Below are 27,384 nucleotides of genomic sequence, written 5' to 3' on the forward strand. Positions count from 1 at the left end.
GGCTTGGTCCAGGGTCCTAGATGTCTTCGGCCGACTTGGGTCTTCGTGTAGCAGAACTCTCCCAGAGCTCTCAGCGCTCTGGCTTTAATACCTGTTCGTGGCCGGGTTGTCCAATTCCCGGCCACCCTGTGGGACCTTCTGATTGGTCCTTCCCAATCTGGCGTTTGGATCCTACCTCACCCCATTTGACCCTGACCGTTTGATTGAGCGGGAAAACCTTGTTTACGATCTGCTCTCACAGTTTGCGAACAGCGAGTAGTTAACACCACTACAAATTTATAAATAACGCGATCTAACCCAAAACCTTTATTATGAATAATATTGGTCGCGAAAGCCTACTGTACGTGTTAAATTGTTTACCTTTATTGTACTTTGCACTACTATCATGTTTTGTACTGTCTCTTACCCCCATGCCCCGTCTTGACATTTATGAAAAAGAGCTTTATTGCTCATCGAATAAACCTCCCACTTCCAACAGATCCAGTGTAGCCTACGGACACTGCTGGGGCAAATGCTGTTGTTATGCACAGGTACACACACACACACAACAAAGATCTCCCATATCGCCTTTAACGGCCAGCATAGCCGCACCATGAGGTGTTGTGGCAAAGGATCGTGTCCCTGGCTGCCTTTTTCTCTGCAGTAATGGCGATTCATTCTAGATTTGAAGTTTTCGTGACTGCAAGGATCGATATTCTTTCCCCCCCACCCTCCCCTCTCTGACTTATTTAACTGCCATAACCCTGGCATCTCTCCCACTTCGGTAAAACAATTCTTGCTGTGGTTGCTTGTGTTGCAATCGAAACGTCGTGATTGAATTTTATTATTTTATTTTATTCTTTTTTCACCTACGTGACTTTACCGAAAAAACAAAAGAATATAGTATTGGCGATGTTTAACGCAGAACATTCGGGAGATGTTAGCCGTGCGGCCAGAATTAAATCGAACTCGAGTCACCACTGGCCGCTCCACCCACGTATGAACACTTCAACACAAATCGATGAATAATAATAATTTAAAAACTTTATTACAACTTTGATAGGGCTTCTTGTTGCTGGCTGCTTCGCGTTTCTAGCAATTGTGCCCGGTGCAAAGCGATTGACAAAACAAAATCGATCCATCACAGGCAAGGTTCAATGTATTTATCAGATCAGAATCTTTTTATTTATTTATGAAATCGTATGCACTCCAAACATCACACAGTAATGAAAGGCAAAGATCCCCCCCTATAGCCCTCAACAGTCTGTTGAGGCAAGTGCTGTTAACGAGTACGGCATGACACACGAGGGCGTGGTTGGCCAACACCACGCCCGGCCGCCTTTGTTTCCCCACACCAGGTACTCATTTGAGGCTGAGTCGACCTAGGGGAGGCCCAGGACCGGTTCAGATAATCGCCAACGGTGTTGGCCGCGAGCGGGAATCGAAATCGGGTCGCCGGGTTCGTAGCGCAGCATAGCGCTGACCACGACACCACCGCTCCCCAAGCACGCACACACAGACGTCACGCACACAGTCGTCACGCACACACTCGTCACGCGCACAGTTGTCACGCACACGCACTCGTCACGCACACAGACGTCACGCACACACTCGTCATCGCGCTGTCGTCACGCACACACTCGTCACGCACACAGACGTCACGCACACAGTCGTCACGCACACACTCGTCACGCACACAGTCGTCACGCACACACACTCGTCACGCGCACAGTTGTCACGCACACACAGACGTAACACACACAGACGTAACACACACAGACGTAACACACACAGACGTCACGCACACACACTCGTCATCGCGGCGGCACAGATCTCAACGTGGCGGCCTTCGTAGGTGCTCACTGACCGCACGACCCACCTTGTGCTCAATCCACGCCTTCGCCATTTCTCTCTCTTCTCGCCCCCACCCAATTCATTCAATCACAGTCGCCATGCTCACACATCATCTACTGTCAGAATAATAATGATTATTCTCTTTATACGGATGTAGTGTAGTAGAACGACACTACTGCATTGCCTCGATATGGGGGCTGTAGGCAGGTATCACGGGGTCGTGTCGGGCCGTGACACACTCTGCGTAAACCCAACAGGACACGTGACTGGATAAAGGGGGGCCAGGGGCCCCAGGGGGGTCACGTGGTTGGGACTCGGGCCTTCACGAAGGATCGGGAAGGGGGGCGTGGCCTGGGGCGGAGCTGGCCACGCCGGAGTGGTTATAAGCGGGGTGTGGACAGACAACTGGGCTGTTCTGTGCTGTTCTGTGCTGTTCTGCTATGCTGCTTTGTCATCTCTAATACCTTAAATATAAATTGTCTTATGGTTGTTATTGTTTGACTTGCATGCCACTGGGATATTTGCTCACATCATTGATATATGGTGCTTTTTCTGGAAGACTTTGCTGTTTTTTCTTGGATTTTTTTGTTTGCGCGTAGTCACTTTAAGATGTTTCTTGTTCATGTTTTTGTTTGTTGCGGTTGCACCCGATTCAAGAGCCGAATGGCTCACAGGGCTATACCAAATACATGAAACTGAAACTCTGGGATGAAGCTCTCCGCTAGTCGACCAGGAAGCGTGGTGGGCGGTCCTGTTGCCTCCAAAGTCCAGTGTGCGCCTCAATTTAACCGACGACACGGCTATCACTCATTAACCCAATTCATTCAATCCATTCACCATCGTCATTTACTGTCATAAATTTTGCTTTCACCGAATTCACGAATCATCATCACCACAGATTCGCCCCCATTGCTTCCTCTCATCTATTTCATTCACCTCATTTCCCACCATTACATTCACACACGCGTTATTGTTGTTGTATCGTTAATTATCCGTAAAGCACGTTGATTAATGCGCTATTTAAATCCCGTTAAGATAAGATTCCAAAACGTCTGTTTGGTAAGCCAAATGTAAGTCTATCCGTAACATTCACGCACGCACCACCACCACGAGCAGCAATGCCCCAACGCAAAATCAAAGAGGACAACATACGGCGAGATTCAACTTGGGATGCCAACAACAACAGCAATTCCTGGAACAGAGTTCCCAGACCCTTTTTACGGCTCAAAATAATGATGGGCTACTGCTGTGGCTACTGTGGATGCTGATGTAGCTACTGCTGTGGCTATTGCTGTAGTTACTGCTGTAGCGACTGCTGTGGCTGCTGTAGCGACTGATGTGGTTACTGCTGTAGCGACTGCTGTAGCTACTGCTGTATCTACTACTGTGGTTACTGCTGTAGCTACTGCTTGTATCTACTACTGTGTCTGCTGCTGCTACTGCTGTATCTACTACTGTGGATGCTGCTGCTTCTGCTCATCGATGACGGCGGTCCTCACGATCTGCATGGGGCCGGGCTGCTTCATGTGGAGTTTGATCTCTCGCGCCATCTGACACGAGATGCAGCAGAAGCAGAAGATGTGCACCGCGCAGTCTTCGCATATGGAGCCCTGGAACACAAAATTCATAAACAAACATAAAATTAAACGGAGACAAAGATCCCCAGTTATGGCCTTAGGGGCCGTCCATAAATAACGTCACGCACCTAGCGGGGGGGGGGGGGGGAGTCAGACATTTGTGACGATGTGTGACGAGGGGGGGGGGTGAGAAATGTGACGTCACATCAAAATGCGCAACTTTAAATAAATATAGACAACACGTTCTACTTAATTAAATATACTTTTTTATAAATGTTTTCTCCAAAAACATCAGAGTGCAGCGCCACATTAAATACGCAATACAATGACAATAGTTTATAGCGATTTGAAGCATGTTTTATTTTGGGGGGGGGGGGCAGAGCTTTGTGACGTCATTTTTTAGAGGGGGTCTGACTTTTTGTGACGCCGTGTGACGAAGGGGGGGGGGGGGTAAAAAATCGTCCAAAATCGCGTGACGTCATTTATGGACGGCCCCTTAATAGCGGAGCAACGAAGGGGTGGGTGGATACCACCACGCCTGGCCGCCTTTGTCTCCCCAGTGCTGATGTGTACGCACTGCGCGTGACGTGGAGCAATCATCAGTGTGTGCGGCTGATTCGATTCGTGAGAAGTACTTTTGAGTTAAATTTTTTTTGTCAATGCGGAGGCAAGAGGGGTGACGCCCCGCTTATCTCTTTCGTTGCATTTTATATCCTCCACAGCAATGATTCCGTCCAATGATTACGACAACAACTAAACAATGGTTGCGCGTGAAGTCCTTCTTTTCTACATTTCCTGGCCGCTGGTTCCCGACGGACGTTTAGTAGAACCCCTCTTAACGACCACCCTTGTTAAGGACTAATCGCTTAACGACGGGTCTTCATAGAGCCCAATGTGTAGTGTACAGTGTAGTGTGTCTATTGTGTGTGTCTCTTTCTGTATGTCTCTGTCTTGTCTCTCTCTGCTTGTGTGTTTGTCTGTGTGTCTCCGTGTCTGTGTTCTGTCTCTCTCTCAAATTTAGTTCTACCTGATTACGACTGCTTGTGTTGCAATCGAAACGTCGTGCTCTATTATTGCATTTATTTTATTTCTACGTGACTTTACCGAAAGAACCAAAGAGCAATTCCTGCAGTCACAAACGCTTCAAATCAAGTTTATAGTAGTGTAGTATATAGTGGAGCGCCGCTGCATATGACGAATAATTTAGCGACAGGCGCAGGACGCAGCTCGCTCTCGTCGAGAGCGAAAGGGGGGAGGAGGCGACTCAGGGTCGCGAGGAGGAGGAACCACACACGAGCATGAAGGCAATAGCAGCAGCCACCAACTATTACTCCAAGCTCTGCGGCCCTCTACATATCACGGTGTTATTGGCAAATTAATGAGTGCTTATGTGTGGGAGGAAACCGGACAACCTGGAAAAATACCCTCGCGTGCCAGGGGGGCAGAGATTAAAAAAAAGATTCTATCCACATACATACGGAACACGTGGAGTTGGAACTCCACGTGTTCCAATGTGGACATTGTTGCTGTACATTGATGTAATGTGAGGGTATATCCAGGTGGTTGATTGATCACACCTCGTTATGATAATTGGCTCTACCGGTCCAGGCCCATAACCAATGGGGAGAGGTCTAGGGGCGTGGCCGTGACGTAATGGGAAGGTGACACCTGGAAGGAGATGATTTGATCTGCTGGCTTTAGCCACAGCCAATGGGGGGACGAGTTAGGGGCGTGGTCCTGGGATCGTAGGATGGAATCTGGAAGATTCCAGGGAGGTTACCCAGGACTGGTTGAAAGGTACCACGTGACCCAGGTATTAAAAGGGGTTGAGACGGGCTACACGTGGTCAGATCTGGAACGGAGGGTGAGGCCACGCAGAAGCGGGGGTCCAGGGCCTTCCACGTGGCAGCAAGAGTCTCTCTCTCTCTCCCTCCCTCTCACGCTATCGGTCAACAGCGTGAAGGAGTAAGACAGTAGTAGAGTTCATATGAAGAGAGCTGTAAACGAAAGAGAAATAAAGAACCTGATTCTAGAAGTTGCTTCCACGACCTTTATTACACATTGTTGCTCCTGGAAAATGCCAGGGCATGGCTCCTGCTCGACGCCCATAGACTGACGTTGTTTCCCAAACACCTGTGAGCTTGCGACTCATCACACCCTCGCATCGACGGTGGCCCGGAGCATAGGACACGTGCAATAATCCAGTTGGGGAGTCCTCTTGTAGCACCTTATCCTAGCACACGCAGGCTATGGCTGCTGCTCCAGATCCACGAAAAGAAGATACATACTTTCCCAACACTTGTGCGATCCATCAAAAACCTCGCATCGACAGTGGCTGGATCACAGGACACGTGCAATAAGCCAGTGGCAGTGCCCCCATCGACAAGAGCTCACCGCTGAGCTGGCGTCTCCTCACCTGGATGTGGTAGCGCTCACGTATGGCGGTTCTCAGCGCCACGGAGCTGCCAGGCAGGATGGGCAAACAGATGCACTCGCCAAAGTCCTTGGCCATCAGGCAGTGGAGGCAGAGCATGCAGAAGGTGCCGCAGAGACCTGGGCACGCAGCAATGGCATCGTCACAGCAGAGTCCATACCAACGCTCGTTAATTGGCCCGACAGTAGAGTCCTTCCTCTTAGCGACGGTAATTGGTTCCATGAAACCGGTCGTTAAGTGAATTGGTCATTAAGCGAGTCAAGAAAATGCACCTTAAAGGCTTAATTCGTTCCGATAGCATCGAGAGTTACCCTTTTTCACCCAAAAAACGTACTTCATGATATTTAAACAATGGATATTAATACATAAAGACACTAACAACAAAATAAACGCATCATATTGAAAGAAACGTGGTTAATCAATGCATTATTTAATATTTACCGTACCTACAACAGCCCGTCGTTAACAGGGGAATGGTCAATAAGCGAACACATTGGGCACTATGGAGGCACTACACTATACACTACTATACACTACGCTATACACTACTATACACTACGCTATACACTACACATTAGGCTCTATGGAGGCACTACACTTTACACTACTATACACTACGCTATACACTACAGATTAGCCTCTATGGAGGTCCATCTTAAGCGATTAGTCGTTAACAGGGGTACTCGTTAAGAGGGGTTCTACTCTACACTACTAAACACTACTTTACTGTATACAACACTACTATACACTACTATATAATACACTATACACGATAATACTATACACTACAATACACTACACTATGTACTATATTACTATATACTACTATACACTACACTATACACGATAATACTATACACTACAATACACTACACTATGTACTATATTACTATATACTACTATACACTACACTATACACGACACATTGGGCTCTATGGAGGCCCGTTGTTCATCGATTAGTCCTTAACAGGGGTGGTCGTTAAGAGGGGTTCTACTCTATACTACGATACACCACACTACTATACACTACACTATACATTACACTACTAAACACTACACTATACATTACACTACTAAACACTACACTACTATACACTACACTATACATTACACTACTATACACTACACTATACATTACACTATATACTACACTACTATGAACTACACTATACATTACACTACTATACACTACACTATACACTACACTATACACTACACTACTATATACTACACTACTATGAACTACACTATACATTACACTACTATACACTACACTATACACTACACTATACACTACACTATACACTACTACGCTATACACTACACTATACGCTACACTATACACTACACTACTATACACTACACTATACATTACACTATACACTACACTATACATTACACTATACACTACACTACTATACGCTACACTATACATTACACTACTATACACTACACTATACATTACAATACTATACACTATACTATACATTACACTACTATATACTACACTATACATTACACTATACACTACACTACTATACACTACACTACTAAACACTACACTATACACTCCATTGCTATACACTACACTACTATACACTACACTACTAAACACTACACTATACACTCCACTGCTATACACTACACTACTATGCACTACACGATACACGACATGACTATATACTACACTACTATACACTACACTGTTATTCACTACACGACTATACACTACACTATACACTACTAAACACTACACTATACATTTCAATACTATTCACTACTATATACTACACTACTATACACTACACTACTATACACCACATTGTACACTACACTATACACTACATGACTATACACTACACTACTATACACTACTCATTAGGCTCTATCGAGGCCCGTTGTTAAACGATTAGTCGTTAACAAGGGTGCTCGTTGAGAGGAGTTCTACTATAACGTCACACGATTTTGGACGATTTTCCGACCCCACCCCACCCTCTTCATAGGGCGTTACAAAAAATCATACCCCCCCGCAAATATGACGTCACTAAGCTCTGCACCCCCACCCAAATAAAACATGCTTCAAACCGCTTTAAACTATTTTCATTGTAGTGCGTATTTAATGTGGCGCTGCACTCTGATGTTGTATATTTATTTAAGTAGAACGTGTTGTCTATATTTATTTAAAGTTGCGCATTTTAATGTGACGTCACATTTCTCAACCCCCCCCCCCTCGTCACACATCGTTACAAATGTCTGACCTCCCCCCCCCCAAATGCGTGACGTCATTTATGGACGGCCCCTGATGAGGGCCCTGCAAAGAATGGGTCATTGTTTGGTGGTGCCCAAGGGCGTAACTATGGGGGAGGGGGTGTGATGTGGCAGCGTTATGAGACGCATCAGAGCCCAGTCAGTTACAAGGGGCCCCCCGAATCAACAGATAAACATGTTAAGAACAATTATTACATTTTTATGTCCAATTAAAATACCCTGCGGTTTACCATGGGCCAAGCCCGATGATTAAACTACCCTGGCTATCATCAGCATCAAGTTGCGCGATCCACCCCTTTTGAGGAAATCCTAGATCGATGGGGCCGGCATGAAAGCAAAGACGCACGATAACTCCTGGACGGGTTACCACGCGTCCTGAACGGAGATCCCAATTCCTGGACTTTATGGCTGCAAACTCATGGCAAGTGGCAAGCCAACAATGGTTGAGAAACCCGATGAGGATGATGACGACGACGATAATGAGGATTGTTATTGTGATGATCGACGGAGTTGATTCCTAGGCGGGATGTGCACTTGCCTACTTCCGATCAGGAGCCAAGTGCTCTGAACCACCCGTAGTAGAATGTAGCTCTCCCCAAAGTAAAGCCACTGCAACTTTCGCGTTACACGCAACTTTGCTACTTTCTTCCAATGTTGCGTGACTGGTCCACCTTTAAACTCCACAGCTTAATTGATTTCCGACTAACCCCGTAACTGGCAACCTTTGTCGAGGCTCAAACCTTACAAAGACCTGGCAAGATAAGATTACATGACAGGTGATCCGTTCTTTGACGCAAACTGAATGATAACACCCTCCCCCCAATATAAAGATAGCAATACTGGACATTAGAGCATGTTAATCGTTTACAGGCTTCACCACTAGCAGCAGGTATTCCGTTCGTGAGCATGCAGCAACGAAGACAATACATGTCTGGAGAAGGCGGCATGCCCACAGCCGCAAAACAGCTCACTTGGCTGTTTATGATCATCACAATGACGCCAGAGATTATTAGACCAAGGCCAAGTCGTCCTCGTGCTCACGCCTGGTTTGTCTGATGAGCTGAAACAACTTTGTATTTATCCATAAGAGTTTTTTTATGCATAATATAAATAATAAGAGTGTTTTCCTCCGTAATATAATTATGTATTTATGTTACCAGGTAAGGCCCCACTGAGCTGCTATGTAGCTCTTTTTCAGAAGCGACACTGACCATCACAAATGATAGCGTAACAAAGTGGCTTACGGATTATCTGTGAAATGTATTCAAGCCAAATACTCTAAACGCGTGATGTTGATTCTAAATTTTTGAGGGAAAAACCCGAAGGAACCGAAGAAAAATCCACGAGACCACGGGGAGAGAGGCACGCAAACTCCAAATATACACTCTTTGGTTCTTTCGGTAAAGTCACGTATAAAGATAAAATAATTAAATAAATACTAGCATACGACGTTTCGATTGCAACACAAGCAATCCTCATCAGGTATAAATGAAACAGAAACACAAATCTAGTATACTTAAAAATGGAATGTAATACAACAGAGAGTCGGATAACATAACAGTCAACACCCTACCTGGTTGATTACGTTCTTCCTGAGAATGCTAAATTTGAGAGAGAGATAAAACACAGAACCAGAAACTTATAGACAGACATATAAGCAGACAGATATCACAGAGATACATAGAGAGAGAACAAACATAGGCACACAGAGAAAGCCACGCCTCTGTGTCGAGGCCTTAAATAGAGAGAGGGGGCAGGGGCGGAGAGAGAGGGAGGGGTCAGAGAAATTAGCATGTCAATGAGTAGCACGACGAGTGGTACGGTGCGAAAGCTTGAAAATTAGGAGACAAGGAGAGAGACACACTAAATTAAATAACCTAGCAAAATATCGAAATGTAATGTAATGCAACACAGAGAGTCGGTCAATACACAATTAACGCATAGCCTGGTTGATTACGTTTTTCAAAGATTGCTAAGCTAGAATTTAAGTGTGAAATTCTAAAGAGAGACAAGACACAAACACGAGGAACAGACAAAGGCAGAGAGGGAGAGGGACAACAGCCGATACACACAGAGAGAGCAGAACATAAGAACGACAAAACGAGTAGAGACAGAGAAAGTACACTAAATCAAATAAATCGAGCAAAATTTCGAAATGTAATGCAATGCAACACAGAGGGTCGGTCAACACATAATTAACGCATAGCCTGGTTGATTACGTTCTTCCAAAAATTGCTAAATTAGAAGTTAAGTGTGACATTTAAAAGACACAAACACGAAGATCGATACATAAGCAGAGAGAGACAACAAAAACCCCAGAGAGAGAGAGAGAAAAAGACAAACTTTAAACTTCCCCGTAGAAGTAGTTCAATCTTAATTTGGAGCTTTCGTGACTGCAGGAATTACTCTTTGGTTCTTTCGGTAAAGTCACGTATAAAGATAAAATAATAAATTAAATACTAGCATACGACGTTTCGATTGCAACACAAGCAATCATCATCAGGTATAAATGAAACAGAAACACAAATCTAGTATACTTAGAAATGGAATGTAATACAACAGAGAGTTGGATAACATAACAGTCAACACCAAATATACAGCAAACTGTGGCTTCTGGCGTTTGCACCATCTGTGCCCGGGCTGGTAGAGCAACGACGATAAAAGCACCACGCGAGGTCGCGAGTCTTTGTGTAATAACAGCCATAGAGGGTTCACGTGGGGATTGGCTTGCCGGTCCTGCTTTGTAGCCAATAAGGGTTGAGACAGGGAGCATGGCCCCTGCGTGATCACGGCGTGTTAGCTGGGGGGATTGGCCTGGCCATTCGGGGCCCCAGCTAATGGGGAGCCGGATCAGAGGCGTGGTCCCGGGATTGACAGGGAATCATCGAGAACGGTCATTGCTGTCTATGGAGGATTGGCTGGGGGTACCACGTGACGAAGAGATTAAGGGAGAGGGAGGGAGAACGATCGGGAGCAGACTGGGGAACGACAAGAGCAAGAGCCACGCGCGTACGGGGGCTCTGGGTGCCACGTGCGCGGTGGGGACTTGGTGTGAAGTCTGCCCGCTCTCTGTTGTCTGCCAGCAATGGAGAGTGTGTTAGTAAAGTGTATTGTGGAAGTGGAAATAAAAAGGACCGATTCCGAAGCCGTCTCAGAAGGTTTATTACACTGGTGTCAGAAGTGCTTCTGCGACTGTTTGGACGATCGTCAAGATGTCCAAGCACCCCAGAAAAAAGAACCTGCCCGTGCCTCTATCGGAGGAAGAGGTCGAGACGGATGAAGATGAGCTGTTGGGAGCTACAGCCCCTATTCCGCCTGCTGATAATACTCTCCTCAACGCCTCTCAGCGTCGACCGGGGGAAGATGCGACCACCGCAGGAACAAAAGACGAATGGCGGCTGATGGCGGAGCAGATTGAGTCATTACGTGCCATTCTGCTAAGCCTGGTGACCGCGGTGGCGTCCTCACCACCCGTGGGTCGCCAGATCGCCGATCAGCTGGACTCCGCGGGAAGGGGTCCTGCAAAGGAATCTGCGTCCGCCATTGCTCCTGCCACGCGGGAGGACGCCGTCGTTTTGGGTGGGGTGGCTGCGCCGGAGCCGTCGGCCGCCATTTTGGGCGCGCCTACCGCCACGCGGCCAGAGATGGCGGAATTTTATGACCCACCGACGTAAGCCACCAGAAAATTTATGTCGCGTCGCCGAGCATCGGAGGAATCGCCGTTGGCTTATCGGGGGGCGTTGATGGCGCTGGCCATGGCTGCCTACCCCGACGCGATGGCCGACCATTTGGATCCTCTCATCCTTTCCCGTATGCTGGAGTTGGCTCAGGAACTCAACATTTCGCTACCAGTGTGCGGCCACGAACCGCTTACATCGCGATGGGTGGCGCGCTGCCTGGACGCTAAGTTTAATATTAAGCGTTGGGACCAGATGGCGGCGTGGACGGGGAAACCCGAAATCGACGGGCCGCCTTTGGGGTGGTCTCCACGACTGGTGGTCCACTGCTCCGACGACTCGGGCGACGACGACATGCTGGCTGCTGCTGTTCCGCATAGGATTCCGGGACGGCGGCTGCGCGACCAGCGTGGCGACTACACGGGCCGTCCACGCGCAAGGGCCGGGTCGTCCGACCGCCGGCCGACATCGGCCGAGTGCTTCAAGTGCGGCAGACGGGGCCATTTCGCCCGTGACTGCCGCTGCCGACCTCTGCTGTCGCCTCTTCCGCCAAGGGGACCTCCATCTCCTCCACCTGCTGCAGAGCTGCAACAACCTCGGGCGAGTCGGCACAAATCGGACACCCGGCAGGTCTTGTCACATCACTCATCCACTCGCACTCATTCTTACACTCCTAAGGATAATTTTACTTCTCCTGCTCCATTTACGCGCTCTGCTACACATCGACGGCGTTGACGTCCATATCTTGGTGGACACGGGCGCGTCTGCTACCATCATTTCAGATGTTATTTTCTATTTGTTGTCCATTCCTACGTCGCGGATACGCAGGGTTAATGATGCGTGTGTTGCCGCAAATGGGGGAAGCATGGGTATCTGTGGTCAGGTAGATGTGAGCATCGCTATCGGAAATATTACCGCCGCAGGACCTGTGTTAATCTCTCGCTCGCTAGCTATTCCATGCTTACTCGGTACTGATTTCCTGCGCCGGATGCCGCTGAGAATACGGGTCGACCAGGACTGTTTGGAAATGCCGGGGGGTCGTAGAATGGCGTTCCTGCCTTCCCTGCTGGCCAACGCGCCTACAGGTAACGCAGTTACTGCCGTAGTTGCTGCTACGGTGGAGGTTCCGTCGGGAGCGCAAATGCTAATTCCGATGCGTTATCGAAAACCCCTTCGAATGGGAAGGGATGCGAAGGGCGTGCTGTTATCCACATCGAATTCGGTATCTAAATCTTTTTCTTTGGCGGCGGCACAAACGATCGTGCGACCAGGTCAGGCACCTTTCATACAGGTGTTAAATGGGGGACCTGACCGCGTTGTTGTTCCGGAGGGATCGGTGCTGGCTCACGCCACTACCGATTTCGCCTCTTGTGACAAAACGCCGCGCGCTCGGATTCCCGCGGGTGGGCCTCCGCACGATCGTTCACAAGAATGCTGGATTGCAGATTTATGCGGAGAGAATTCTTCCTTGTCGAATGAACAAAGGAACGCTCTGCGTTCACTATTGCTATGGTACGCTGATGTTTTCAGCAGAAATGATTTGGACCTCGGCCGCACGTCGCTTTTGTCGCACCATATTGACACCGGTGCGGCACCTCCCATCTGTATGCACCTTCATCGCATGAGCCCGGCGGAAAGGGAACACGTGCGCGGAGCAGTAGATGAATTGCTGGCGGCGGATATTATTTCGCCGTCCAACAGCCCTTGGGGCGCGCCCGTCGTTCTGGTTAAGAAAAAAGATGGTGGTACGAGGTTTTGCGTTGATTTCCGCCGGTTGAACAAAATTTCGGTGGCAGATGCGTACCCCTTACCGAGGATGGATGATTCATTGGATGCTTTATCGGGTGCTAAATTCTTTTCCACCCTTGACCTGTCCTCGGGCTTCTGGCAGCTTCCCCTCGATGATGAGTCGAAGGCCAAAACGGCATTCCGCACGCCGCAAGGTCTCTTTGAATTTAATCGGTTGCCTATGATCTTGAATGCGGCGCCGGCGACGTTTCAGCGGCTCATGCAATATTCCTTGAAATTGGATCAACCATCAGGCCAATTGGCTCGGTGGTTGGAATCGTTACAGGAATTTTCCATCGATATTACATACCGAAAGGGGGCCCGTCACGCGAACGCTGGCGCGCTCTCAAGACTGCCGTCCCTTCCTCCGTGCACTTGCCTGACGGGCACGCACCGCTGTGCGGCACCGCCCACCTCGCCCTGTCCGGTTATGGGGGCGATAGCGAATGAGGACGATATTTGTGGAATAAAGAGCTTCATAACTCATCGGATTCCTCCTGCAGAAAAAATATCCTGATTCTAATTCTGATTAAGACAAATATGGCCAAATGAATTTCTCTCCTGAGCATCCCCAGCCTCAAACACCCTCTTCTTTTCTTTACACGCGGGCTTCCCTTTTGTCTCTTCGTAACCCACAGCAAATAATAAAAAATAATCATAGAGTAGAGCATCGATTATTAGGCAGCTTTGGGGGGGAGGTGGCGCCGGATTTTCAAAAACGCCAGATAATCGCTACATCATTAACATTAAAAACAGCTTATTTTTACATATTCTTGGGTGTTTTGTATCGCTTATTTCTTTTTTTAATTTGTTTACCATGTGAAATTTGGATAAATAAAGAAACAAATCGACAAAATAAATATCCTCCTTTGAAAAATAACTATATTTACTGTACCAGACTTAAATTCCAATCTCGAAGCAGCATGGGGTGATATATATACGTGCAGTATTTTCATCGTTTAAGTTGTATGTATAGTGTATAATGTACTCTATATCATATTTAACACTGAATTCAAGCGTAGCCTCTTTCTTCGTCACGCACGTGGTGCTGCCCATCGCTGGACTCGGTCACAGCCGTTCCGCGGTTTCATCGGATTGGCGCCAGGGACCACTGAATAATTTTGGAAGCAGCAGCCAGATGATCGCGCGGTGCCGGATAATCGATTATCTTACCTAATATTTATATAGCGCCTTCATCCAAGGAATGTTACAAGGGTTATGAGTAGTATAATGAGGGTAGCTAAAATGATGTGGTGAATAGGGATGGGGTTTGGGGAGGGAGATTAGTGGGTACCGGAGTTACGGAGGTGCCTCGGGATGGTTGGAAGGATGGGCCAGGGAGCAGAGGTGGTGGTCTTGAGGGAGGAGCGGAAATTAGAGAGGGAGGGTGCTTCTCGCTTAATGTGGAGGGGAAGTTTGTTTCAGTGCAAGGGAGAAGTAGGAAAAAGGAGCGGAAACGGTGATTGTGCACAAGGAGAGGGGGGAACGGTGAGGAGTGGGAGAGATTGAGATCGGAGTGGGCGAGGCAGGGGGGGACATTAAGCGAGACGAAGAAAGCGTAGTACGGTGGGACAAGGCCATGAAGTTCAAGACTGGAGGACAATTTCTACAATTCTGGGAATTGCCTGACGATGCTGGCTGCCACCATCGGCGTTGCATCAAACTCTCCGATTGTTTAAATGCGCGTCAGATAAACTCTCCAACACGCCCACCGCTCGATCGGTGGTCTTGAAGTGGTCACAAAACCTGGACCTTTGCTCACGTGACAAACTTTATTAATTGGCTGTGTCGGGTAGAGGAGCGTGTGACGACACACATTTTTTTTCACGTGTCAAATGTAAACGAGGGTATCTTTCAAGTGACTGAGATTATCTAGGTGTTAATACAATCCACTCTCAATTATTATAATAATCACTAATTTGAATAAGAATCCAATTTTAGTTAATTTTGTATACCAAGAAAGCTTCATCGAGTCTCAATGCTTTTTCCAGGAGGGTCCTGCAACACATCGAGACGTTTGTTGGCTTAATTCCACTGATGGAAGTGTAGGGGTTATTACGGGAGAAACGGCGGACAACAAACACAGGGCTGTCGGCACTCACATACACGGGTGGTCACACCGACGTCAGTTATTGCCCACGCCCCCAGCCCTCGGAGGCGATCCCTATAAAAGGTGGAACCCAAAGAGCTCGAGTTCAGTTCGACACGAAGCTGACCAGTGAAGATCCAAGACTCGGAGATTAGGCCCTGGGACTCCCCGGTCTCGCCGTCCTTATAAGGGCCGAGCCGGGTAAGCCAGTGGCGCGGCCCAAGAGCTTCCAGACCGCTGCCCTTATCAGGGCGAGGCTGGTTAGCTGGTGCCGAGATCTGTGCTTGCCAGGGCCAGATCAGTCAGCCTCCCGTAGCCCAGTAGAGGAGGACTGGGGGGACAGGGCAGAGGGCTTAGTACTAGGGTGGGTTTCCCATAGTACGGGTGAAGGGGCCGATACCCCTTCAACTATTGTACCTGTCCCGAAGTTAATAAACAGAGTGTGCCTCAACTTCGACATCGTCTCCTCCTCTACTTACTACATCTGGTGTTGGAAGTGGTCCAAGCATGGATACGAGACGGAAGACTCGTGCCCAAGACCCAGGAGAGGATGACGACGAGGGAGGGGCAGTCCAAGACATCACCGCCGACGTACCTGCACAGCTGCTGCCGGCTCCGACATCGGCGGGGTCGTCGGAGAGGGCCGGGACGTTGACTGACGAGTTGGCGTTGGCTCACTCGCGGCTGGCGGAGCTCTTGTATGCAGCGGCCGCTATGCTGGAACAAATAACTCGCCTGGGGCCGGGAGGAGCGACGCGGCGGGAAGATGGACAACGCCCGCCAGAAACTCCTGCCTTTACAACAGCGGGGCGACTCGAAATTCCCGCCACGAAGACAGTAGGGGCGGAGGGAGGAGTCCCAGCTCGTCACGCGGGGGACGGTGCCCAGCCAGCAGCCGCCACGTCATCGGCGGAGGCGGGTCGCGGTGGCGGCCTATCAGGGGTTGCCACGTCACCACCAGCGGACGCCAGCACCGACCAAGCCCCGACCAACACGTCACTGACGGCGCGACACCCATTAGAGTCCGCCATTACTCATACAGTACGGGGACGCGCTACGGATGCTGCAAGAGGATCGGAGACGGAGCCGACATTCCAGCAACGCCTGCCGGCCCTGCAGGTATTTGTTGCAAGCGACGGCGATTGGGGGGGGTTCCAGCGCCGGTTCTTGGCCCACCAAGAGATGGCGGGCTGGTCGGACAACGAGGCGCTGTGTGCTCTCCCGGCGTTACTGGACGGCGACGCCCTGGGCACCCTCACTGCTGCACCCAAGTCGGCACGCTCCACCATTCAGTCGGCGCTGCAGCTGCTGGCCACCGTTTATGGGCCACCCTCCGATTGTCACCAGCTCTTCTACGAACGGCAGAAGGGTGACAAGGAATCGCCACTCGCTTATCGCACGGCCCTGCTGTCATTGGCGAAAGACGCTTTCCCGCGTATGGATGAAGAGGGGATCGATGCGATGGTGGCCGAGAAAATTTTGCTGCTGGCTGACGATTTGGACTTCACCATCTTAGCGCAGGACGATGCGGATATGTCATCACTGCGGGCTGCAAGGCACATTCACGCCAATCTCATCTCCCAGCGGAGGAAGGCGAACAAAGCAGCTGCACGACACACCGTGGCGGCGACCTCTTCCGGAATGGAGGGAGCCTTCGCTGCGGATCGTTCTGCAGGATGGCGATCTGCCGAGCGACCGGCTCGGGACGTTCCAAGCCACCGAGACCAGCCCAAGTCCTCTGGAACGCTCGTCGTCTGCTATAATTGTGGCCTCCGGGGTCACGTGGCGTCCGGATGCCGGGCTCCTCGACAGCGCGGTGCGAGACCTGGAGCTGCGGACGGCCCTCCTCACAAGCCTTCGCAACATCCTCGGGCAAGTCATGGCACCCCACATGTTCGGCCTGCACACACACCCACTTTCCTCTCACAAGGTCCGACACACGATTCTCGGGGTTTGGGTGCTGGTGCGTCGGGTCGCGGCATGTTGGGGAGGGCGCTCCAACCGGGCCAATGGTCCGAGTTGGCTCACCGAGTTGTGGCTGCATCGGCGGGGTCGTCCGTTGTCGCGGGGCATATTGACGGGGTGGAGGTACGGCTATTGGTCGATACGGGAGCTTCGGCAACTATCATTTCGGATTTGATTTATAATATTCTGCCCGTTCAGAGTCGCCCGTTGCTCCCTGTCGATATACCGTTTTACGCTGCGAATGGGGGCTCGTTGGGTATTATCGGTCAAATTCGAGCGCAAATTTCGATAGGGGACATTAAACTATCTGGCCCGGTGTTCGTCTCCTCCTCGCTGGCTATTCCGTGCCTGTTGGGGACAGACTTTTTGGCCAAATTGCCCATCAAAATTCTGATTGACCAGCAATGCATCGAGCTTCCATCGGGCCGACGTATGACGTTCCTACCTGCCACCCCTGCCTTGCGTGTTGCCTGTGCTACGGTACAGGCGCTTGTTGCTCGGACGGTGCGTGTACCCCCGGGGGCACAGATGTTGGTACCCCTGCGCTTGCGTCGACCGTTCGATAAAGGGGTCCCTGACCGGGGCGTTATGTTGGGACCATCTAGAGCCGGGGTGAGTGGGCCAGATCTGGTGACGGCCCAGACTATTGTTAAAGGGGATGGGGACCCGTTTATCGCGGTCCTCAATGTCGGGACACGGACGGCAGTGGTTTCGCAAGGTACCGTGTTCGCACATGCGGTTCCGGTACCTGCGGAAACGCCGATCATTGGCCAGGTGGCCACCGATTCTCAAACGCGATTAGCCTCAGACGCTGACGAGGGTTGGCTGGATGCGTTGTGTGCTGAGTCACCTGACCTGTCCGACGCACAACGTGCTAAATTACGCGCCTTATTGCGAGAATTTTCCGACGTCTTCAGTAAACATAAATACGATATCGGATGTACCAAATTGCTACGCCACCATATTGACACCGGTGACAACGCTCCTATCCGCCAAAATCCTTTTCGGTTAAGTCCCGCCGAAAAGGATCATGTCAAATCGGCTGTAGATGACATATTGAAATCGGACATCATTTCTCCCACGACCAGCCCTTGGGGTGCACCCATAGTGTTGGTTAAAAAGCACGACGGGTCCCTAAGGTTCTGCGTTGATTTCCGGCGATTAAATAAGATCTCGGTGGCCGATGCTTATCCGCTTCCTCGAATGGACGAATCGCTGGATGCCCTCGCGGGATCGCGATTCTTTTCCACTTTGGATTTGCTCTCAGGATTTTGGCAACTTCCCTTGGACGACGAATCTAGGCCCAAAACAGCTTTCCGAACGCCGCACGGCCTCTTCCAATTCAATCGCTTACCCATGGGATTACACTCTGCTCCCGCGACGTTCCAGCGCCTGATGGAATTGGTCCTCGCTGGCTTGCAATGGGAGGTGTGTTTGATTTACCTGGATGACGTTATCGTATTCAGTAAGACGTTCGAGGAACACCTTGATAGGCTTCGGGCCGTCTTTCTCAAGATGCGCGCGGCTAATTTGAAATTCAAGCCACAAAAGTGCCATTTGCTGCGCGAATCTGTTAAATATTTGGGTCACATCGTCGGCCGGTCAGGCATCTCAACCGATCCCGCCAAAACGCGTTGTGTCAGCTCCTGGCCTACTCCCACCTCGGTGGGGGAGGTTAGAAGCTTCATCGGCTTTGCTTCATATTACCGCCGGTTTGTTGCGGACTTTGCTTCCATCGCAAAGCCACTACATGCCTTGACGTCAAAAGGGGTCAAATTTCATTGGGGGCCGGTGGAGAACGCCGCTTTTGTCTCTCTTCGGGATGCCCTGGTGGGGGCCCCGCCGTTAAGCTACCCCGATTTTTCCATGCCGTTCGTGCTCGACACGGACGCAAGCAATACCGGGATTGGAGGCGTGCTGTCACAAATTGTGGGTGGCGTGGAGCGCGTTGTGGCTTATGGTAGTAGAGTACTGTCCCCGGCCGAGCAGCGGTACTGCGTCACCCGCCGCGAACTGTTGGCTATCGTGTTCTTTATCCAACAGTACCGGCCATATCTGTACGGCCGGCATTTCACCGTCCGTACAGATCATGCGGCGTTGCAGTATGCCCTACGAATTAACCAGCCATCGGGGCAGTTGTCCCGATGGCTCGAAATCATGCAGGATTTCGATTTTGAGACAACTTACTGGAAGGGGATTCGCCACACCAATGCCGATGCCCTATCACGCCTGCCGATCGCCCCGGATTGCACTTGTTTCTTGGGTTCGGGCCGTTGCAAATCGGCAAGTGACGGCCAGGATCGGGTTCTTGCGGCCGCAGTTGATACTCCTTCGGACGCTGGTCCTATTTCGGGGGGTGGGAGTGATTCCCTACTTGGCTTGTCGAGTGCTGAGTGGGGTCGCCTCCAAATGGAGGATGCGACCCTCCTGGCGCTACGACGTCGCGCGGAAGGATCAGGTCAAGGGAAGTCGGGCGTTGACTCATGGGGGTGGTGCCAGGGCTTACTCATGCATTGGGACGGGACGATCCGCCGTCACAGGCTGGTGGTGCCTTCCACGTTGAGGGGTAGGGCTGTATGGGCTGCTCATGAACGGCTCCTGCACCTGGGTACCCTCAAAACACTTGCCATGCTCCAGCTTAATTACTTTTGGCCGGGCATGGCAAGAGACGTGGACGATCTGCTGCGGTCCTGTTCCCAGTGTGCACAACGGAAGCCGCCGGCGAAGGGAGCCAGTCTACCGCTCCAGTCCATTTCGGTCACCCGGGTTAACGAGCTGGTCGCCCTTGATATTTTGGGACCGTTTCCTTCCACGCCGAGGGGTAATAAGTACCTGCTGGTTGGCGTGGAATATTTCACGCGATGGCCTATGGCTTGGCCCCTCGCCAACCAGTCCGCAGCGGCCGTTGCGGAGGCTTTTGTTCAGGGCTACGTCCTCGACAAGGGCGCTCCGGAACGGTTGTTGACCGATCAGGGAAAGAATTTCACTAGTACCCTTTTACACGAGGTATGTGGCCTTCTGGGTACAAAGAAAATTCGTACCTCGCCTTACCATCCACAAACGGATGGGATGGTGGAACACTTGCATAGGACTCTTACGTCCATGCTATCCCACCAGGTATCTGAGTCCCAAAACGATTGGGATCTACGGATCGGGGGAGTCCTGGCGGCATACAGGATGGCTCCTCACGCGGCGACCGGTTTCTCGCCATTTTTTTTGATGTATGGTCGGGAGGTTGACCCGCCTGTCGCGACTCAGCTGACGATTGCCGCGCCTCAAGTCGAAAATCGCCGACCATGTTAAATTTAACATCCTTCGCTTGGCGGAGGCACGGCAGGCGGCCATGCAAAACTCTGACTCTCGCCAGAAACAAAACGAGAGATTGCGGTCGCGCCGGACTCACACGCACGAATGGCACCCGGGCGACCGAGCATGGTTGCACTGCCCCCAGGTGCCATTGGCCACCTCGGCTAAGTTGTTGCGACCATGGAGGGGCCCCGTTGAAATTGTGCAGGTTGTGCGGCCTCAATGTGTGCGCATTAAGTGGGGGAAGCGTCGGTGGTTTGTGCACCCTTCACGGTTAAAGCCATTTTTTGCTCCGCACGCTTCCTCCCACGTAAATGGCCGAACATGTGGGGAGTCCTCTGACTCCGGGGGGGCGGGATCGACGCCAGCCTCTGATCCGCTAATGACTGTCCCGTCTTCAGGAGCCCCAGGACTGAAGCCCTCTTGGCTGCCAGCCTCCCCCGTGGGGGTCGGCGCTGGCACGTCCGGGAAACCGGACGACCAGGCACCTGCTGATGCGACACCTGCCACCGACTCTACCAAGCCGGCCCCTTGTGACGGGCCCGCTGCACGGACTCGCGCCAAAACGCGCAATCTCCTTACTGAATGTCGAGGGTAAAATCTTCTTTAGGATCATTGCCCAGAGGATGGCCGAGTACCTGCAAAGGAATGCGTACGTCGATACATCTGTACAGAAGGCAGGAATATCAGGGTTCTCTGGCTGCTTGGAACATTCCAGCATGATCTGGCACCAGATCCAAATGGCCAAGGTGGAGAAAAGGGACCTCCATGTAGTCTTCCTCGACCTCGCCAATGCATTTGGCTCTGTGCCCCATGAACTCCTGTGGTCTGCCTTCAGATTTTTCCACATACCGGACACCATCACAACCCTGGTGAAGTCGTACTTTCAGGATCTGCAGTTCTGCTTCACCACCTCAGAGTTCACCACCTCATGGCAATGCCTGAATGTAGGTATAATGGCGGGATGTACCATTTCTCCATTGGCATTCATAATGGCAATGGAGGTTATCATCAGATCCTCAAAATGGGTTGCTGGTGGACAGCGAGTCGACTCTGGTTTTCGCCTCCCTCCACTCAGAGCCTACATGGACGACATTACAACATTGACCACCACTGTCCCATGCACCAGGAGACTGCTCAGAAAACTCGAGGAGAACATCAGCTGGGCCCGTATGAAGATTAAACCATCCAAGTCACGCAGCATCTCGATTGTGAAGGGAGTACTCTGTGACCTGAAATTCTTCATCGGAGATGACCAAATCCCAACAGTGTCTGAGCAGCCGGTAAAAAGCCTTGGAAGGTGGTATGATGCAAGCCTGAAGGACAAAGACCAGGTGCAACAGCTGCGCAAAGACATCAGTAGTAGCCTACAGTCCATCGACAACACCCAGCTACCTGGAAAGTTAAAGGCCTGGTGTCTGCAGTTTGGTCTCCTACCCCGGGTGTTGTGGCCCCTAGCAGTGTATGAGGTTCCAATCTCAACAGTGGAGAAGATGGAAAGAGGAGCCACGAGCTACTTAAAGAAGTGGCTCGGAGTTCCACGATGCCTTACCACCATAGGCCTCTATGGAGATGGTGTCCTCAAGCTGCCCCTCACCAGTCTAACCGAGGAATTCAAGTGTGCAAAAACCAGGCTCCAGATGACACTGAATGAATCTCGAGACCCAGTGGTGAGCAACAACGCGCCGACCTTAGCAACTGGGCGCAAATGGAGGCCAGGAAAAGCAGTCCAGGAGGCAACAGCAGCCCTCAGACATGCTGACATTGTGGGTCATGTTCAGCAAGGGAGAGGAGGCCTTGGGCTAACTAGCCATGCTGCTTGGAGTAAGGCCACTGCACCAGAGCGGCGGAAGATGGTAGTGCAGGAAGTACGCCATCAGGAGGAGGCTGCAAGGTGGGCCAAGGCAGTCTCTCTTGCCAAACAAGGACAGTGGACTCGATGGGACAGTGTGGAGAAGAGGAAGATCAGCTGGAAGGATCTGTGGGCCATGGAAGCGAGGCGGTTGAGCTTTTCCATCAGAGCAACATATGACATCCTTCCAACACCAGTTAATCTTCACCAATGGTATGGTGAAGATCCGGACTGTGCCCTCTGTTCCATGCCAGCCAACCTCAGGCACATTCTTACAGGGTGTAAAACAAGCCTCACCCAAGGACGCTACACTTGGCGTCACAACCAAGTCCTAAAAAACCTTGCGTCCGCCCTGGAGGACAAGCGAGCTGCCACCAACTCCCTACCACCCCCAGCAGCATCACACCCCTTACGGACGACCTTTGTCCGCGAAGGGGCTAAACCACCGAAGAGCGGCTCTACACCAATAGAGCGAGACCAGCTGCGCTTGGCCCGCGACTGGAAAATGCTAGCTGACATTGGCCGGCAACTTGTGTTTCCTCCGGAGATCGCAACCACCACCCTAAGACCTGACATGGTGCTCTGGTCCCGTTCGCTCAAGAAGGTCTTCATCATTGAGCTCACAGTACCCTGGGAGGACTCAGTAGATGAGGCTTATGAGCGAAAACATCTGCGCTATGCCGATCTAGCTGCCGAAGCACGGCATCATGGCTGGAACACAGAAGTCCGACCAGTGGAGGTGGGCTGCAGAGGTTTTGTGGCAACATCTACAACCAGACTGCTTAGAGACCTGGGAATTAAGGGCCAGAGCCAGCGTTCGGCAATCAAAGCTGTATCGGAGGCGGCAGAAGGCAGCAGTCAGTGGCTCTGGATGAAGAGGAAAGACCCCAGCTGGGCCCCAAAGTGAGAGGGCCAGGAGGTATGCAGTCAACAATGCTTGACTCAGGGAGGAGGACGCCCCTGCCATGCATAGTCCCATGGGATGTTGGCTACCAACAACAAGGCAACTCCTATGACTAATTGGGAATGGGACGCAAGCGTAGGATTGATCACCCTGTCGCTGGCCGCCTTTGGGGAGGGTGTATAGTATGAAAGGCCGAAACACCCTAGGACCCAAAGGTTCACTACTGACGATGCGCTCCCCAAATTTCACCAGGCTCACTGTTCATGAACTCTTGGAAGTGCTTGCACAAAGGATAATAACATCTCATCCTGTGTTCTTTGGAATCTGAATATCTGGACTTGTCCAGTGACTGCTGAGAAAGATCAGCTGACAACAGGGGAAAGTCCTTGTGGCGGCACGGAGAGACGGCTGACAGGAGGGAATAGACCCCACTGGGACAGTCATGGGTTAGCTTCCCATTTCTGTAGTTTCCCATGCTTCGCAGTATGTTGGAAACACCCGCTCTAGCTACAGAAAGTCAACATACGAGAATACCCCTAGAGTCTGCGAGAGCGGGGGCGGAAGATGACTCATCGACTGACAACATGGTAACGACTGGACCGGAAACGACTACGAGTAATGAGAGCACAGCACAAGAGAACACCACAGCAACTGTCACAAGTTCCGCTGCAAAAGTAGGCCACAAACAGATGCAGGTATGTGTCTGTGGTTGGAGGAAAGTTACATCACACCATGGGTTGAGGATCCACCAGGGGAAGAAGGGGTGTTTGGGTAAAGAGAGACAGAGGCCTCGCATTGATTACTTTCTGCGAAAGCGATCAAATCAGTCGAATGAAGCACAGCAACTGGACGCAAACCATAGTTTGCAGTGCATCAGTACCACTGTCATGGAGGACGTAAACTCAAGCACCGAAGTAACAACTGAGGTGGAACCAACAACAGGAGTGGAACTCACCCAGCCTCCGAGACCTGCAATCGAGAGGAGACTACCAGGGCACAGACCGTATGTGAAGTGGCCTGGCGCCAGTGACAAGAAGTTGTGGGAAACAGTGAATACTGACCTTACCTTGACCCTCGAGAAACTTCGAGGCACTGTGGAGAAGAAGTTGGAGAGGATGGGGGACATCATCTATGAGTACGGGGCAGAAAGCTTTGGAGTGCAAGAGGCAAAAGGCGGGAGAAAGGTTCCAACCCCACCAGTTTCCAGGAGGCAACAAGAAATCAAGTGCCTCGTTCAAGAAAGGAGACAGCTTAAGAAACAGTGGAAGAAAGCCTCGGAAGTGGAAAAGGAGGGCATAGAGGCACTTCAGGCTGACATCAAAACCCGGTTGGCATCCCTCCGTAGAGCAGAGAACCTACGGAAGCGCAGAAGGAAGAAAGAACAAACTAGAACTCGATTCTATAAAGATCCCTTCAAGTTCCTTAAAAGTCTCTTCACGAAGGAAAAAAGTGGAGTTCTAAAAACAACAAAGAAAGACCTAGAAGAGCACCTGAGAACAACAAACTTTGACTCAAAGCGACATGAACATCTGGCCATCCCATCAGATATCCCACCCATTGAACCCCCGGAACATCATATTGAGACCAGCCCTCCGACATGGAAAGAGGTGGAAAACACAGTTCGAAGGGCAAGAACAGCATCAGCCCCGGGGCCAAATGGAGTCCCGTACAAAGTGTATAAGAACGCACCAGACGTCCTGAGGTTCCTCTGGAGGCTTATGAGAACAGCTTGGCAAAAGAAGATAATACCCAAAGTGTGGCGTAGGGCATGCGGGGTCCTGATCCCTAAGGAGAAGGATGCAGTGAACATCAGCCAATTCCGCCCAATCTCCTTACTGAATGTCGAGGGTAAAATCTTCTTTAGGATCATTGCCCAGAGGATGGCCGAGTACCTGCAAAGGAATGCGTACGTCGATACATCTGTACAGAAGGCAGGAATATCAGGGTTCTCTGGCTGCTTGGAACATTCCAGCATGATCTGGCACCAGATCCAAATGGCCAAGGTGGAGAAAAGGGACCTCCATGTAGTCTTCCTCGACCTCGCCAATGCATTTGGCTCTGTGCCCCATGAACTCCTGTGGTCTGCCTTCAGATTTTTCCACATACCGGACACCATCACAACCCTGGTGAAGTCGTACTTTCAGGATCTGCAGTTCTGCTTCACCACCTCAGAGTTCACCACCTCATGGCAATGCCTGAATGTAGGTATAATGGCGGGATGTACCATTTCTCCATTGGCATTCATAATGGCAATGGAGGTTATCATCAGATCCTCAAAATGGGTTGCTGGTGGACAGCGAGTCGACTCTGGTTTTCGCCTCCCTCCACTCAGAGCCTACATGGACGACATTACAACATTGACCACCACTGTCCCATGCACCAGGAGACTGCTCAGAAAACTCGAGGAGAACATCAGCTGGGCCCGTATGAAGATTAAACCATCCAAGTCACGCAGCATCTCGATTGTGAAGGGAGTACTCTGTGACCTGAAATTCTTCATCGGAGATGACCAAATCCCAACAGTGTCTGAGCAGCCGGTAAAAAGCCTTGGAAGGTGGTATGATGCAAGCCTGAAGGACAAAGACCAGGTGCAACAGCTGCGCAAAGACATCAGTAGTAGCCTACAGTCCATCGACAACACCCAGCTACCTGGAAAGTTAAAGGCCTGGTGTCTGCAGTTTGGTCTCCTACCCCGGGTGTTGTGGCCCCTAGCAGTGTATGAGGTTCCAATCTCAACAGTGGAGAAGATGGAAAGAGGAGCCACGAGCTACTTAAAGAAGTGGCTCGGAGTTCCACGATGCCTTACCACCATAGGCCTCTATGGAGATGGTGTCCTCAAGCTGCCCCTCACCAGTCTAACCGAGGAATTCAAGTGTGCAAAAACCAGGCTCCAGATGACACTGAATGAATCTCGAGACCCAGTGGTGAGCAACAACGCGCCGACCTTGGCAACTGGGCGCAAATGGAGGCCAGGAAAAGCAGTCCAGGAGGCAACAGCAGCCCTCAGACATGCTGACATTGTGGGTCATGTTCAGCAAGGGAGAGGAGGCCTTGGGCTAACTAGCCATGCTGCTTGGAGTAAGGCCACTGCACCAGAGCGGCGGAAGATGGTAGTGCAGGAAGTACGCCATCAGGAGGAGGCTGCAAGGTGGGCCAAGGCAGTCTCTCTTGCCAAACAAGGACAGTGGACTCGATGGGACAGTGTGGAGAAGAGGAAGATCAGCTGGAAGGATCTGTGGGCCATGGAAGCGAGGCGGTTGAGCTTTTCCATCAGAGCAACATATGACATCCTTCCAACACCAGTTAATCTTCACCAATGGTATGGTGAAGATCCGGACTGTGCCCTCTGTTCCATGCCAGCCAACCTCAGGCACATTCTTACAGGGTGTAAAACAAGCCTCACCCAAGGACGCTACACTTGGCGTCACAACCAAGTCCTAAAAAACCTTGCGTCCGCCCTGGAGGACAAGCGAGCTGCCACCAACTCCCTACCACCCCCAGCAGCATCACACCCCTTACGGACGACCTTTGTCCGCGAAGGGGCTAAACCACCGAAGAGCGGCTCTACACCAATAGAGCGAGACCAGCTGCGCTTGGCCCGCGACTGGAAAATGCTAGCTGACATTGGCCGGCAACTTGTGTTTCCTCCGGAGATCGCAACCACCACCCTAAGACCTGACATGGTGCTCTG

At 50.8% G+C, this 27,384-nt stretch overlaps 1 protein-coding gene across 2 annotated transcripts in view; it reads right to left on the reverse strand.

Moving 5' to 3' along the window:
* Positions 1-1,137: 1,137 nt before the first annotated feature.
* The window catches only part of LOC133358544 (cornifelin-like), a 54,537-nt gene continuing 28,290 nt past the window's right edge, over positions 1,138-27,384 (reverse strand). For both annotated transcript variants that reach the window (XM_061576907.1, XM_061576908.1), the window contains exons 3-4: positions 5,827-5,963; positions 1,138-3,443 (exon numbers count right to left, since the gene is read on the reverse strand). In XM_061576907.1, the coding sequence (XP_061432891.1) occupies positions 3,285-3,443; positions 5,827-5,963 (296 nt within the window). In that variant the 3' untranslated portion in view covers positions 1,138-3,284. The remainder of the gene's footprint in view (positions 3,444-5,826; positions 5,964-27,384) is intronic.

Source organism: Lethenteron reissneri, chromosome 62 (assembly GCF_015708825.2).
Source record: "Lethenteron reissneri isolate LAM-NWPU_2019-01 chromosome 62, ASM1570882v1, whole genome shotgun sequence".
In the NCBI taxonomy this organism is placed as follows: domain Eukaryota; kingdom Metazoa; phylum Chordata; class Hyperoartia; order Petromyzontiformes; family Petromyzontidae; genus Lethenteron; species Lethenteron reissneri.